At 39.3% G+C, this 17,216-nt stretch overlaps 1 protein-coding gene across 1 annotated transcript in view; it reads right to left on the bottom strand.

The window, feature by feature from the left end:
• Nucleotides 1–323: 323 nt before the first annotated feature.
• Nucleotides 324–17,216, bottom strand: part of myo6b (myosin VIb) — a 36,593-nt gene continuing 19,700 nt past the window's right edge. The window contains exons 19-32 of the mRNA XM_078277851.1: nt 16,717–16,755; nt 16,527–16,620; nt 15,366–15,496; nt 15,055–15,132; nt 14,801–14,930; nt 13,347–13,437; nt 12,417–12,567; nt 10,864–11,072; nt 10,687–10,765; nt 8,149–8,309; nt 4,429–4,532; nt 3,407–3,541; nt 2,180–2,398; nt 324–1,714 (exon numbers count right to left, since the gene is read on the bottom strand). Coding sequence (XP_078133977.1) covers nt 1,515–1,714; nt 2,180–2,398; nt 3,407–3,541; nt 4,429–4,532; nt 8,149–8,309; nt 10,687–10,765; nt 10,864–11,072; nt 12,417–12,567; nt 13,347–13,437; nt 14,801–14,930; nt 15,055–15,132; nt 15,366–15,496; nt 16,527–16,620; nt 16,717–16,755 — 1,821 coding nt within the window. The 3' untranslated portion in view covers nt 324–1,514. The remainder of the gene's footprint in view (nt 1,715–2,179; nt 2,399–3,406; nt 3,542–4,428; nt 4,533–8,148; nt 8,310–10,686; nt 10,766–10,863; nt 11,073–12,416; nt 12,568–13,346; nt 13,438–14,800; nt 14,931–15,054; nt 15,133–15,365; nt 15,497–16,526; nt 16,621–16,716; nt 16,756–17,216) is intronic.

Genomic DNA, 17,216 nt, shown 5'->3' on the forward strand with positions numbered 1-17,216 from the left:
TTTTCATGTGATGGTTGATGGTTCATCAGTGTTTTTATAATCATATATCGCTGCTTGTTGTCTAAATCAGCCAATTTAGCACAAAAGCAGAAAAACCCAAAGATAGTATCTACAAAAAGAGAATGTAAATGTCTGTTTTAATCCACTTGATCACTTAATGGGTGTGAGCCTCAGCTCAGTGATGACATCAGCAGCACATTAACCTTTGTTGTTTAATCAATCTACAGACTAATCTTGTTAGCTGCTGGTACCATCAGAGCACTGACCACAACTCGTTCTCACTTGTCGATTATCTATAGCAACTTTAAGAAAAAGCAACCAGGAACATGGGGGCATACATTTATTGTCTACAGTATTCCAGTGCAACAGGAGGCCAAATACAACCAAATCTATTATTAAAAGTGAATCATTAGTTCCAGTCGACTACTGAATCTTTCAGTAAGTGTGAAACTAAATAAAGGTATTGCATGAATGTCCAATAAGATGACTGAAATGTTCCTGATCTAACCAACACAGGAGTCAAGTAATCAGCCTAATAAAATATTATATGAACAAACATGTAACACACAAACACACACACACACACACACACACACACACACACACACACACACACACACACACACACACACACACACAAACACACACACAAATTACAGCATTGCCCGTTAAACAACCCCAAACCAACGAAACTGCAAACATGAAAACTAACTTCAACATTTCCCTCTTGTGTAACAAATGAACAACAATACAAAAAAGATGCCATTTTCAAGGATTTTAACAGTTAAAGATAGATTAAAAAGACAAAACTTCTAAGATTGTAATAAACCCAGCACTTGAAATGAATTCATCTTGCTTAAAAAATACATTCCATGACTATTTTGAATTGTTATTTTGTGTGAAGTCATTAAAAAGTTATGAAAGTTTAGCCATCACGTGATTGTCCCAAGTGTCAAACTTGTAGATGGAGGACCGAAATATCATTATTATTTGTATTCTTATGAAATACAGTATATATATATATATATATAATATAATATAATGAAAGACAATATTGTTAGTCACTATTAAATCTACATATTTTCTCTAAACATCTCATTTATTGTCCTTATTGCAGACCGTTAAGGTTTCAGGTTAATAGCTAGATAAGCTACGCACCAATTAAGACTTCCTGGGTGTAGTGCAGTGATATTGCAATTTAAGGCGTCACAGTGCGATAATCCATTCAAGCATAGATTGACAAGAAGACTGAAATGCTAACGCTACACCAATAAGGTGTTACACTGCAAAATAGAATATATAAAAAGTGAAGATAAAGAACATCCCGGTATTTAAAAGGAGATGAAACACTGAGTGCATACAGTAAGATTGTATAAGGAGCATCTTTCTCTGTGGTTACTTCTTTTCATCCCACAAACCGCAGGTACACCGCGCTGGCCTTGAATGTGCATGTTTATGTTTGTGAGTCTGTGTATCAGTGTCATGTTTCAGGACGCTTATCTTGGTGCTGTGGTTCACTTGAGGAGACTCTGAAGCATGGCCGTAGCGTATGTGGGGCGGGCCTGCTTGTTCTCAATGGCTTTTTTGAGGTACTGAATTCCATCGCAGCGTTCCCAGATTTCTTCAAACTGCCTGGGCAGGATCTCCGCGCCCCGCTTCCTGGTCAGACCCGTCTCCTCCAGACTCAGCTCACACATCTCCATGTCATCTTTCCCTGAGTAGTGGACAAATAAGGACAGGAGGGTTACTGAAAGGATGTGCACTTTATGCACAAGTATCCATTAAAAGTATCCATTAAACTTAAGGAATGAGAGAATCCATCTCCGCATTTTATCCTATCCTATCAGGAGTGACGGACAGCCACTGTTACAGCGCCTGGAAAGAAATTCAACCTAACATACAGGTTTTGGTGGTATGATTTTTGAAATACCTTAATTCATGCATTAACATATTGTTACTGCATTAAGTCATGCATAATATACTATTAATCCCTGTATATTACTGATAGTTCATGAAATACTACATGAATGAATTCATGCTTAGTCATGCATAAAGTCATGCATGAATTCATGATAATTAATGTACCCATTTTATAAAGTGTTACCAAAATAATGATAAGTTGCAATGCAAATATCAGGATTCTATGATATAAAAATACAAGCAAAAGCTGCCGACTCACCTGCAACCAACACAATAGGTTGTTTGTCTGGGTGAAGCTCCATCTGTCTGGCGATCCAGGGCCCATCGAAGTGGGCGTACCACCAGCCCTTCTTTTTATTCTGCGGGTCTTTGTACTGGTCTGCTGGCCGGATGAAAGGAATGCGAAAATATCGCTGCTGGCGGTTCATGGCCACTTCCTGATGCTGGGCTGTCATCGGAGGAGCTGGGTTCTGTTCAGCTGCAGTGGGAGTGTGATCATTAAAAGATGACATCAGATTATTGTTTATCTCCAGAGTAGCATTCACAACAAAGCATCTGACATTTGGTCGTAAATAACCATATAATACTCGTGTTTTTCCATGTTTTGCTAACAGCACAGAACAAGTTGAGTGGGGCAGAAAACAAAGTATAAAGCTTTCAAAATGTACGAGATGAAAAAGGACCCAGAAAATGCCCAAGTAAATATCACATGGAAAAGCCAGGTAAAGCAGCTTTTAGCCTCTTATGAAATGGCTTGATATGACTCCTTCTGCATCAGCAGAGATCAAGAACAGGATCCAAGTATAAGGCAAACAAAGCTCTGCCAGTATGGCTTTCAGGAGCTATCATATCAAAAGAGAAAGTGGAGTAAATGTAGTGAAAGTAGAAGCAACAGGGAATCTAATGTTCCCATTCCCCCCATCAAACTTAATATTTGTTTTCAAGATGAAAAAAGGAGGGAAATGCAGAGCACCGGTAAGCTTTAAAGCAGCAAAATAACATTTGTGTGTGTGTGTGTGTGTGTGTGTGTGTGTGTGTGTGTGTGTGTGTGTGTTTTTGGCACAGACCAAATGCTTGGTTGACAAAGCAGTGAGCTGTCATAGCAGCAGCAGCAGCTACTGAACCTAAAGAGGCATGGCTGGCAGTTACTTGCTAATTACATCAAATATTTTGGGCAGAGCCAGGCAGAAGGCGGCTGCATTTTCAGGCCTTGGCGTCTCGTCTGCTAATTGAATGTTAGGAAACACAAGGAGATTATTTGTGCGCAGGTCATTATTTCCTGCTAATGACAGCGATTGGCGAAGGTGCGAGAAAATAAACATTTGTCACCTGTAATGTGATGTGCCAGGGGTGAGGTGTGCATGTATGAAATGTACGTTTGTGTGCTGCGTTTATGAATATACAGATTTGTGTTCATATCCGCAGATGATGCATGGAATTATATTCATTTAGAGCAAAGTTGATACAGGGAATAATCTCTACTAACCATAGTCAGTGACAGATTTAGGAGCTCTCTGATCACTTCCGTCATCGGTACGTTTCTTGTTCTTGGACTTCCATGCGTGATAGACCTTCAGACGGCGGTGGAACTCCTCTCTGCAGGCCGCCAGCAGCTCAATGTCTGTCCACACAACATGACAACAGTGAGCACTCAAACAACTCCACAACACGCAAATATTTATGGAATACACATGGAACATAAATCATTTATGGAATCATTTGGGAAGCATTATATTGGAGATGAGTTGTACAACATGTTTAATTTTGATAAACTTGTACTATATACTGTATATAATACAGTATAATGAGGAGTTTAGGGGCTCACACTGTGTTTTCTTTCCTATAATAAAATACAAGAAAGCATTCACAGCATACAGGTCTTTTAGTGAACATAAGGCTATAATTAGTAAGACTTCAAACACAGCTTTTTGGTTTCACCACCAAAGAAAAATTAGCCAGATGTCCTCAGCACTGATCAGAGTACTGTATACAGTAAGTGGCAACGATAAAAGGCATTGACAAGTGTGAGAGCAGAAAGGCATCTGCTTTGCATGCTGACTGAGGAGAGTGTTGGATGGGAATGACTCGGAAGGGCAGTAATAATAATGTTCTCTCTCCACCAATAAAACGAATGCTGATGAGTCATAGCAGCTGTGGGAAGGGAACATCCTCAGATAGATTTTTTTAGGCAAGACATCTTGTGTTCACACTCTGTACAGCTGCAGCCTCAGCTATTTAACACTCACTTTGGGTATTCAAAACAATTACAAAGAGAAAAAAATGAAACAGAGTGCAGATGAAAAACGGTTTAGGTGACAAAACATGCTGCTGAATTATTTAATCTAGGGGCTAAAAAAACTGTACAATACGTTTGGAATGAAAGAATATAGTTGCATTTCACTAAGAGCTCTTCCACCTGGAACTGTTTGTAACAGCCGGTTCAGCGCACACACACTCTGTTTAGCTGATAAAGGTGGCATCATCCTGATCTCGTTTGGGATTTCTCACCACAGGAAGTGTTGATGACATCTCGCAGCTCAGCATACTTCCACTTGCTGAGGTCATACTTTTTCACACCGGCAGCAGCTTTGGTTGCCTGCACTTGAGGACCCCTGTAGCAAGGAACAGATGAATGTGGGTGTGTTAAAGGGAGAAAAAAAGAAAAGAAAGGTGAGTGTGAAGACAGGTAAGAGTGTGACAAGGTGGGAGTGACCAGAGATTAAGCGTTTTAGGTTTCTTATTTTTCAACGCTGAATATCATTTCACAATCAGGGAAGTGACAGCTTCTAAAAGAAACAGCTCCTCAGGAACAAAGTACTAAACGCAAAATTTGATGTGTATTTTTACCAGTCTTGTATAAAGTACTTGAAAGCAATACCTGAGTAAAAGTACAAGTATATTACCAGAAAATAACTTTGGTAGAAGTTAAAGTCACTTTTTAGAATATTACTTCTTCTTAAATTGCTCAAATTATGCACATATTCCGGTTCATAATTGTATTTAGAGGTTATATCAGAATAGGTTTATGTGGTTTAATATTCAGAAAACACCATATTTTTGTTGTACTGCACATTGCTGCAGCTCCTCTTTTCACCCTGTGTGATGAGCTCTCTGTTTTAGCTACAGAGTGAGACATCTCACTTCTATCCATCTTTGCTTGTTGGGAGTCGCACATGTGCAGTAGCTAGGTAAGCACTGCTAGCTAGTCAGAAGCGTGCCACGGTAGCAGCTAGGCAAGCATTATAACGTGTTACAAAGTGACGCACGTTCGTCACGGAAGTAAAGGCTGGACTACAACAGAGCTGTTTGGAGCAGTTTGTGAACACTGTTTTCTGTTGGAGATGGTAAGTCCCTTTGGGCTGGACTTTGGGCTTTTTCACTTTGTAAACCTATTACATGCACAAAGAAGATATATAACACAATAAAGGAAAGCCAAAAAGCCAAAAAGCATAATATGAGCACTTTAAATTATCTGATGTGTACTGTAATTAAGTATCAAAAGTCATTTTCTGATATTAAATACACTTAAGTATTAGAAGTAAAAGTAAAAGTAAAAAAAACACTTTTGATTATAGCCAAAGGTGTGTAACATTATCTTCATCACCACTGTCGTCGGGGTGGTCATCGTCTGTTACCATGGCGGTACAACAGGCATCACGTCACCAGCTGCAATGGAGTGTGCATTAACTTGCAATCTAGGAGCAATGATTTGCCAAACCTTTTTTCCATTGTAACAAATTTCTTCTGATTTTATTTTGTATTAACGTGTAACTAAGATGCTTAGGGAAAATGTAGTGGAGTAAAAGTATACATTTTATTTAGGAAATGTAGTGGCATAGAAGTAAAAGTTTCCGGAGATATAAATAACGAAGTGAAGTACAGATACGTGAAAATTCTGCTTAAGTACAGTAACAAAGTATTTGTACTTCGTAACATTACAACACTGATTTTGACTGGATCGTGGTGGGATGTAGAATTTCAATGGCAGACAAAATACATGAATATTAAAAGGAAAACAGGATTTTCACCCTCAGCGAGAAATGAAAACATATGCCTCACTTCTTTCAAGCCCTCCTCACTGTCTCAGCTGATTAAATTAGAGACCGGTCAGCAGGGGAACTGAAGAGCAGAGTCTGTCCGTATCACTGCAACCTAATGTTTCAACTCCACTTAAAATGATGGAAAGCTCTGCTAATGTTACAACTTACATCTGCTGGCACTTTGAGTGTTTCTGCCCAGGCTTATTTTAACCAGAATGAAAGATTACTAAAAAATAAAAGGCAAATGATGCAGTACTGTAATATATGATTGAAACTGGGGCTGCAGAGTTTCAGCTACTTGAATGACTACTGCAGCACATCTGAGCTTGTGTCAGCCGTGTCTCCAGCTTCCCTGCTGAGTTGAGGCTGCTAATTCAATAATGCGATGGATTTACCTCCTCTATTTACAGTCGGCATAGCTGCTAATGTCTCAGAGAAGAGGATTACCGATCTACGAATCATCAGCCAGATTACCAGTTATAATTCAAATTGACTGGAAAGATGATTCAGGATCATCGCCAGTCTGGCCAGTGTGTGATGGTGATTTATTTTTGCTGCAGCCAGGAAAGAAGAAGTGAGAGTGAAGCGATAGCCAGGGCTTTGCTTTTGGCAGTAGGTGAACAGAAAATGGATGTAGAAGGAAGGAGGTGGTCATCTAGCTACAATGCCAGCAAGTGTGTATACTTCTACCACACCCATGCTTTAATGTGTTTAAGCTCAGTGGTTCGCACATGTAACACACGTGACCTTTGGAGCTTCTTTTTGGCAGCAGATCACCTGGTTTCCAGGGGGCAGCTGACTTACAGGGATGGCAGGAGACATCAAACATGATCCCTGGATGCCCGAGCCAACACTGACGAGATTACAAACTATTGGATCAAATGTAATTCTGTGCTCACCGGACCTGCAGATAAGACCCATGCAGGCTTTGAGAGAACCTCTCCTGGCTTTAAACACAGAGTGTGGTTAAGGGAATTCACTTCCACTTCCACGGTGGAGTTCAAATTACGATGGAGATTTAGGAATATGAATATGACATACTGTATTTAAATGAGAATAATGGCAGTGTTCGAAATTACTCCGAGCTGCAATCCAGTAAACTACTGAGTGTCTACTATATAGGGAATAATGAATGAGGGAACAAGGACGTGATTTTTAACACAGCTAGCTTGCAAGATACTTGGGAACAGTACTATAAATTGTGTTCCTGTACATAACCTGTTACCTGTGGTTCCCTTACACACAGTAGAGTACGTCAAAACTAGTAAATAAATAAAGTACCATTCTGTACTATTATAAATACTGTACTGTACTTTACATATTTCATAGCAGTGGTCAGAAAAAAAATAATATTGTCAGTTGTCATAATTAAAAGGCACTGATATCATTATTGAGATTTAAGCTAGAGGTCCACACATTAAGACCTACAACAAAACTTCTTACATAATTATCATACAGTTTAAAGTATACATGTATTTAAAGGACATAACATAATAACAGATTTACAACAACTCAACGTATGAGTCAGGGGAAGCACACAGACAGTCAAGCTCATGAGCTTGCGCAAAGGACACAGACAAGCTTTATCAACTGCAGACTCATGCAGAGCCAATTAAGGTCAGAGAGAAATCAGAGATCACATGCTGCACATTCTGATGCACCTGTCATTTATGATTTGGTGGGCCATCTTAATTTTTGTCTGATAATTATCACACATAATTATTCACGAAATGGCATATATTATGATTCATAAGATTCACATAACATAACACATACCAGACATTTAAATTTGACTGGTGACCTTTTTTTATTGGCTTTGCATTGCTGGTTTATTTCTGCATCTGTTTTAGGGAGCTAAGACATTTATGACTACGACTAGTCCTACTAGAGGATAAGACAGACGGTGAGGGAGTGAGGGATTATTGTTTGTGGGAGGTACACTTGGACACAGGCAGTTATAGTGCCGATATCTTACATGGCTCTGGCTGAGGATGAAGAGATAGGAAGTTCTGAAAATGACTCGTCGCTGGGAGAAAACACAGCAACAGCAAAAATGCAGTTACACAGCATGCTGAGGTTAAGACATACTGTTCAAGTTATTGTTCACACTGCTTGTTTACTGTGCACTGCATACTGCACAAGGGCAGTTGAAATCAAAAGGTGTGCATTGTGTTCACATATAGAATACCTGCGCAGGCTTGCGTCCAGCTGTCCCTCCTCAGTGATGAGCTCTGCTTCACTCTGAGCGATTCTCATGGCTAACTCTCTGTCTCTTCTCTCCTGCTCCACTATGGTGGTGCGCTGGACCTGCTCCTCGCGCTCCACAGCCAGCTGAATCTCCAACTCCGCCTGTAAACACAAACATATACAAACAGCTTTTAATGTGACTTTATAAAATCTACATAAACCTAGATCCTGTCTAAATACTGATGCTGCACTGTGTGCCAGACCCTTCATAACAATTAGAGCTCTGCTGTGTGCCCGAGCCTGATTAGACATATTTATCCGGAGGTTAGAGCTGCTAATGAAGCTACTGGTCATATGTCTAGTCACAACAGGGCATAAAACAGACAAACATTCAACAACAATCAGTTGGGACATTGTTATAGAAATTTGACCCAGATTAAAACTTTTTTTACTTTACAGAAAATAAATATCTTGAATAGCCCAAACATTACTATAATGGCACCTAGAGGGCATATATATATACACAGTATATATATAAATAAATCAATAAATATATCTATGTGAATATATCTGTATGTGTAAAATATATTCATCTCCTATATATTCGCCACTAATAAAGTCCACAATGGATACTTTTCTCTGAGGAGCTTTAAATATGAATGCCTCTCCAGTTAACAATATATTATTTATACTGTGGGGGGGGCAGCTGTGATACATGGCCAGTGTGAAGCATGAGAACCCAAACTTGAAATTGTGATGGCCTCAGTTTGAAAGTTGAGCTGCTTTATAGCAAGCGCAAGCAAGTTTTATAGAAAGCCTTGCATTCTGCTTAAAATAGCTTTATTACACAGATTGTATGTTAAACCCCCAAATCACCACAGGCACGCTCTCTCTTTCCAAAAAAGTCAAATCAAATTCATTGTTTGCAGAATAAGACCCATGAGATGTATTGACTACTTAACTCACATTTCAAAAGAGGATCCTGGGGGAAAAAGGTATAGAAACATTTCAAGAATTTGTTAATGTTCACAAATATTTATTACACTACTTTCAATGATAGAATACATAGGAAGTCTTCAATTGGATGAGGTTCCCATTTAAGAAAAACTAAATACTGCAGAGTCAAAGACTGGGTGTTGTGCAATAAATAGGGTTAGGTTAAAAGACATCATACAAAGTTTGAAGTGAGCAAGATACAGTGCCAGACTAACCTTTGACACAGCAGAAAATAGAAAAGAACACAGAGTAATATGCCATGAAAGTCACAGGAGACACCCTTAGAAAGTTTACTGCTGCAGCTTTGAGCTTGAGAGCAGTGGATAAACAAACTTTGCAGAGAGTCTCCTGAGACATGTGGCTTATGAAAGCCTGGTCTCAACTGTCTCGCTACTAGAAAGAAAAAATAACGACAGCATGCTAATGTCCAACTGGCCTTGGGTGAATAAAAAGGGCTTTAGATATACAGAAGGTGTGATGTGCGGGTAACAGATGGATGAATGGATGGTTAGGAAAGGTGAGACATAATGGCAAAATTGAGGAGGAAGAGGTAGTAATAAGACCAGAGGAGAACAATTATGGAATATAAGGAAATAACAATTACACAAATGACTGGGACAAATGAAATGTTTGTGAGTGAAACAGGCAGAGATGGATAATAGTGACAAAGTGTAGATGAGAGTAAAAGGCATGATAATGAAACATAGGATGGCGATAAAAGGAGTTGCATTAGGGCAAACTCTGCAAGAAGTGGATTCATCAATTAAGACTCTGCGGGCAATCCACTGGGGATCTGACCAATGTCATGACCCAGCTATTTCCATGGGAGACCAAATGAATGTTTCACATCAGAGGGGAAAGCAGGCAGAGTGAGAGGAAACATTAGAACCTTAACGGTGGTTTTGTGTGGTTTTTTCCTGCTGCCCATTAAATCCAAAACACACACATGCTGTATACTATATTCTTAGCAGCCATGGGATTCATTTGTGAGCTCCTGAGCTCATGAAAATGAACATCATGAGATATGAAATTTACTTTGGAGTTGAATTATTGGTATGCTGTTACAAGCAGGGACTGTTTAGAAAACATCCGAGAACCTATGAAAATATGGGAAGAAACCATAATAATTCCATGACAGGAGTAAGGAGTAAGGAGCACATTATACTGTAGGAACTGACCAAATAAAGGTCCAGCTCAGTCTAGGATTAGGATTAAGTCTAGGAAACCATCTTGCTTTAATGTGATTATAATGGCAGGGTATGAGCACTCAGTCACTGCAGGGGTCAGTGCCCTCATTGGGTGTAAACATAAAGCTTAGAAAAGACTGCAGGGAGCCATGAGTTCATAAACATGCACTTATAAATAATCTACAGTAAAACGTTAAAAAAGACATATACATTATACACACAACTTGATATGCAACCTAATTTGGGAGTATTCCAGGTCATCTTCATACATTTATGCCCCCCTTCATAGGTTTTTAGCAGGCGAGTACGACAGTAGACCATAATATAAAAATATAACATTTTAGGGTGGTCCAAACCTGTATTACTTTCTCTTCCTCCTCTCTCTTTTTTCTATCTTCTTCCTCCTGCTTCCTCTTCAGCTCCATCTCTGATTTCCTAAAATGTTTGGAGAAAAGAAATCTTCACTAAAACTGACAGACAACTTATAGTTCCAAACCTTTACCATTTGATAATCCTCCTCTGCCATCACTTACAGTCTTCTGTCGTCTTCCTCCTGTTTGCGTCGTTGCTCTTCCTTCTCCCTCATCTTCCTCTCTTTTTCCATCTCCTCCTCAATGTGTTTCAGCCTCTCGCTCTCTTCTTCCTCCTGCTTCTTCTTTTGCATGGAGGAGAGCAGCTGCTCTGAGCGTTTCACCAGCCCCTGGTACTCTGTGTCAATCTCTTTCCACGTCATCACTGTGGCCTAGGGGTCAAGAGAAAGATCACAATGGCAGGTGATGGTCACAAAATGAAGAAATACTTTTTTATGTCTTTATCCAATTCTTCTCAGCCATATGCCTCAAAGGAGTTCAAAGCCATGGGTTGCCTTGAACACCATTACTAATAATAATAATACTAATATGGGTTTATCAACAATAAAAACTGATGAGATTCCCTCAGGATGAATATTCTGAATTTGTTTGAATAACAGTTTGTTTACTTTCAATCACGGGGAGGGAACATTTTCGAGAAGTGACACCGAGTGCACTTATAGCCTGACTTGGCATATACTCCACCGTTACTATGGCACAACCTTCCCATGTGGCAAAAAGGGAAGACACTGACTGACACTGTGACTGTCACTTGCACACTGCAGCCAAGATTCCCCACTATACTTGTCAGACAATCAGCAGGGGGAGAAGAGGTCACCGTATTGCGAAGATTCATTAGAGTGAGTCTCTAACAGTGGCACAGGGAGGGAAGATGACAAGGTCTTGTCCCCAACGTATAGAAGTCTGAATGACAGCCATTGGCATCTCATGCATTATTCATTCTGAAACGCCGTGCCAGGAGCAATTTCTGAGCACTCAGAACGCCATGAGTGTCAACAGTGGGATAGCTAATATGCTAACAGAGGAAGATAGGGTGAGTGGGAGAGGCTGATTGGGGTAAAGGGGATAACAAGGTGCTTCAGTATACGTCAGGATAACTTGAGGAACCTATGAGCACTCTAATCATACCTGTTGATTGCATACAGAAAACCAACACTATTGGGAAGTCAGTGCCCAGATATCTGGATAGCATGTGGATGTGTTTGTGATGATTTGCCGTACCTACAGGGTCCAATAAGACGGATGCTCATTGCTCAGGGAGAGCTGGGATTTCACTAACCAAGTTTGATAATTTAGCAAAACAGACTCTCTAAATTATATTATTGGAGAGGAGAGGATTTCTTCTTCACCTAGCTCTTCTTTTTATCCTGAGGTGATTGAAAATATTGATTCTAAAAGAGACAGAATGAGAAAAGGGCACAGCACACTTAGGAAAGGGCATAGTGTAGAACAGGAGAAGACTGCTTGTGCCAGGGAGCTACTGGTGTGAATGTAGAGAACCATATACATCTGAGGCAGTCATGCCTAAAGCAAGGTATGTGTTCTGAAAAATCTTCCCCAGGATAAACACATATAAAGGAGAACAGCTAAATGTTTTATTGCTCACACTGTATCATGCTCAAAATACCTGGAAAACTGTTGACACGAGCAGCTTTAAAAAACCAAAAGAGCAAAGACCACCTTGGGTTATATGAAAGAAGTGAACACAGACTCGCCTTTATCTTCGCTAACAGAGTGTCTATGGAGGCAGCCAGCTCCTGAACCTGTTTGGCCATCTCCTGCTTGCCCTCCTTCAGCCCGTTCACCACCTTGTTGAACCGCTCCATGTGTTTCTTCAGGTTTCGAACCTTTACCATGCCATCAATGCTATGAGAGAAAAAAAAAAGGGCAAAAGGCTGCTTAAAAGAGGTGATGAACATATTAAATATATATATATATATATATATTTTTTTTTATAGCTTTAAATCCCTCTCTGTTCCCCTCATTTTTGAGGACTTTTGAACACGGGGGCATAAACATAAATTATTCCAATCAAATGTGATTTGGGACGACGAGCAAACCCCGACCATCATATAGTATGAAATCACACTTGACTAGCAGACCAATATCATGGGTCAGAGGTGTGCATTTGCCTCACAGTTGGCAAAAATGTTGTTTATATTTCCGAGACAGCGTGATTGTGTTCTAATTTACCCCCCATCTTTACTTCCTGACTATAATGAGGATAAAGAAGGTGTCGGTGGAGGCCTGGTATAAAACATTTCCTAATGCATCCTTACACATACTGTACCGCCAGTCACAATCAAAATCTGATTCTCAAAAACTGAATCTAAAAACCCATCATCTGGATGGTTGGGTTCACAAGAGCAATTTTTCTAAATGCAACCCAATAGAGCAAGACATACAGTATTTCCCAAAGCAGTGCAGTAAGACATCATTTCTCCACAGATGACTTTCTAGATTGATTTGAACTCCTAAATGCACAATATGGGAAAGCCATCAAAACCCACCAGGCATGAATCAGTTTAAATAAAAAGCACAAAAGAGTACAGGGTAAAAGATAAAAGCATAGGACATGGACAAACAGAAAGACAGTGAAAATGCAATGTGTGTGTGCTGGGCACAAGAACCAACAGGAGACTCACCGTGGCTTATGCTTTCTCTTACACAACCACATGCGGACAGTCTTCTGTATCTTAATGCAGGCCAGAGCTCTGTAACTCATCTTGTTCCGAACTGTTGAAGATGGGGAGGAAAAAACGGAAGAGGATTCAAACAAAGATGTATAAAAATACTTATAGTGGTGGTCTGTCATCTCTTTACTATGTCTCTCTAATAAAGGCCTAAAAAATCATTGTCGCTCCCAACTCTTAAATAATTGACATACTTCTTCAGTGCATGAATATGCTCATCTACAAAAACCAAAGGTATACCATGGAAATAGTTCAGCAATGCCCTTCTTAGACATTATAAAAACAAACGTTATATTAAAAGATAAATATCAGACAGGTATGAGAAAAATGTAACTGAAAAGATTATGCTCTGGCTAATTATGTTACAGCTATGTATAAACTGCTATAATGAGTAATATCGATCATCAGGCACAAAAAAAAGTAGTGCAGAATTGTACGACCACTATGCATGTACTTTCTTACTTCATGCACACACACAAATACACACACACACACACACACACACACACACACACACACACACACACACACACACACACACACACACACACACACACACACACACACACACACCTGTGATAATAAGGTAAGGTGTTGAAGGAAATAAATGACCAGCACCAGGGACATAAATTACCTTCGGTCATTTATGCAAGAAATGTGTGGTCAAGCAGAGGCAGCGTTCTGTTATAACTCTAATGCAATTTCATTTGATGCTTGTACACAAATAAGCAGAAGCCAGCCGGCACTTTATTAAAGGCTGGAAATCAATAACTTTAAACAGAGTGTAATGCTTCAAGGAACTGCTTTTAGAGTACTATTCCATATTGCTTAAGGCTGCTGCTTTCAATATTCAGAATGAGTGTAAGCGTGAAATATGATTTAGTATAGCTATCAGAGCTATATAATAACCTGTTAGGAAATGACAAAGCATCTCATACATGATCATCCACTAGAAAGAGAAATGGCTTAACTAACAAAATAACTTGTGCTACTGACTTTCTTCTTTTTTATATTATTATTAATTTGCAGTTTTGTGTAGAAGTCTCATGTGATGTGGCTCCAATATGTTTTTACCAGTGTCACCTCTCTAGAAAGGACTGACTCGGGCCAAGCAGCATATGCATGATGTATATTGCCTAAGTGCTAAGAAATGGAAGTTTCATGACTTTATAGGAAGTGTCTCTGAAAAAGACATAACCCAGGCAAAGACAATTACATATTTTCTTCAATGTCTAGACCAAGTGTGATCTGGACACCGAACTTAGACCATAGACCAAACATAAGAGAAATGTCAAAACAGAAATTCATGACAATCAAAATCATTCCTAAGCTACACTGCAGATACTTATATTGAGGCTGCTTGAGTTACACATCACAAGCTCTGTTGTTCAGTGGATTCAACCCACGTTTGATGACAGACAGGCTGCACCACTGGACCTTCTTCCAGCAGCTGCACACCAACCACTGGTTGACTTTCTTCAGCAGCTCTGCGAGGTGTTCTGGATCAGACTTCATGATCTGGTCAAACTCAGCAAACTGATGCAGGTACACAAACACACAAATTAAGCTATGATCCTTTTAAGACATAGGCCTATTTGTAGGGTTCTGCATAATGATCTGCAACATTAATGCACAATCAATTCTGTTGACTTCTCTGTACCTTTCCAGGGCGGAAGAACACTCTGGTCAATCCAAACTTGAAGTCATTGTCGTTTAGTCCCAGAGCTTTGAACAAAGCCTACAGAGACAAATTCCCATTCAGTGGCACAGCAATAATATATTTGGTAAGAATGTAGGGAACTAAACTGTTTATGTTCGTTAATCATTTCCCAAATGCATCAGTGTTGCTAGAGGCTTTTTTTTTTTTTACAAAACTTTATTTTAAACAGATAACAATAATTATCTTAAACCAACAGTACACTTTGCTTTTCTCCCGTGAAGGAGAAAACTATTCAATTTACGTAATCCCACCTTGCAGAAGAGTCGTGGATTCAGGCGTGTGAGCTTGTCAGGCATATACTGTTTATACATGTTGTAGAGCTCATGGAAGGGAGCTCTGGAGGGGAAACCCCCCTGCATCAGGTCTAACACCGACACCATTCCTAATCAAGAAAAAAACACAACCAAAGAAAAAAATGGTCTTTTGAAGTGAAACAGCATTGCCTGCAGAATTATAGTACACCATAAAATGTACATGACTGACCTACCAAGCAAGCTGAAATCTGTTAGTTTACATACAGCATACACTACTCTGTTTTATTCCTGACAAGTACTTTATCAATGTATGTGTGTGTGTGTGTGTGTGTGTGTGTGTGTGTGTGTGTGTGTGTGTGTGTGTGTGTGTGTGTGTGTGTGTGCGTGCAAGTGAGAATAGTTGCATTTCTACATGAGAGGGTCACTGCATGAAAGAACAATGTTACTTTATTGTAATCACAAATCGCAAAGGCTGTTGCAGGATCATATTAACTTTTGCATCAATTACAGTAGCAGTATGCACTGATGTCAAAATACATGATTTAGCACTGTTTTATGTTTTTTTAAGCAACATGAAGCAAATAACAGACTTCCACTTCCATCATGGTCCATGGCCCCAAGTGAAGGTGCAACATTTACAAAAAGGTGAAAATTATATAATGTGACAAGGAAACTGTCCAAAACAAGATGACAGTGTACAGCGCAGTATGCCAAACAAGGACAAACTGCACTGAAATATAGTATAAGTTAAATGTTACAAAAGGTTTTTCCAGTCACAACAGTTTAATATAATTCAACGTTTGTGGAAAGCAGTAGGAAGAAATGTAAATTTACATATCCTGCATTCCTTAAACCCGGAGCCTTTCCTTTTTGGAGAAAGGTCCCATATTTAGGTCAAATTCTGAGGTTCTTGGGTATGTCATATTCATATCATGATCTTATCATGATGTTATATCAAGATGTTTCACTATGGTTGTCCATCTCCTGTATTACATACACTGTAAGTGGGGTCATCCTGTTCCATTAGCAGTAGAGCTATATTGGGTAAAGATATCCTTAGTAATCCTTTGTATATTTACTCATCCTAAAAATGATAAGTTGTAAATATGACAACTTTTTCAAAAACCTACAGCACATTCTGTAAATGTTTGGTCCCACCTGAGCACTGCAACTGTGAGAGAATCAGAGCTCCTTCAAACTTGTGGCTGACCATCTTCAGGTTGGGTTTTACACAGCGGATGAAACTTGAGCCCTATGCACACAAAGATTAATAATTACTTATTGATTCTTAGCAGACAAGCAAAAACCTTTTCTGTAAAATATACAATGAAGATGACATATTACTCACAGTACTGCGAAGTTTTTCCAGCAGCAGGTTCAGCTGGGTCTGTGTGTGCAAGCAGACCAAAAGGAAATGTTTTGTGATTTATTTTTTTAATGTTTGTGATAAAGGTAGCCCAGACAGACATTTCAAATTAGGTTGTAGTGACACATATCCTCGCCACAGGTAAGGAAGGGAGCAACCAGAGTTAAAGGCAAAGCAAATGTATCTGTATAGCACCTTTCAACAACAAGGACATTTTAAGTGCCTTCCATAAAACATAAAAGGCATTAAGACAAGTATACAAGAGACACAAGATAATTCGAAAAATAATATAAAAAGACACATACACAGGATTTAAAAGGATTAAAACAAAGTAAAATAAAAGATTAAAATCAGATTTCATAGATTTTTTCAATGTACCTACTCAATCACCTGGTGATATCGTTACATAAATCGGTGTCGTCTGCATAATTATGGGAAGATATTTTGTTGTTTTCTATGACTTGCACTCGTGGGAGCATGCA

This window comes from Sander vitreus, chromosome 20 (assembly GCF_031162955.1).
Source record: "Sander vitreus isolate 19-12246 chromosome 20, sanVit1, whole genome shotgun sequence".
Classification (NCBI taxonomy): Eukaryota; Metazoa; Chordata; class Actinopteri; order Perciformes; family Percidae; genus Sander; species Sander vitreus.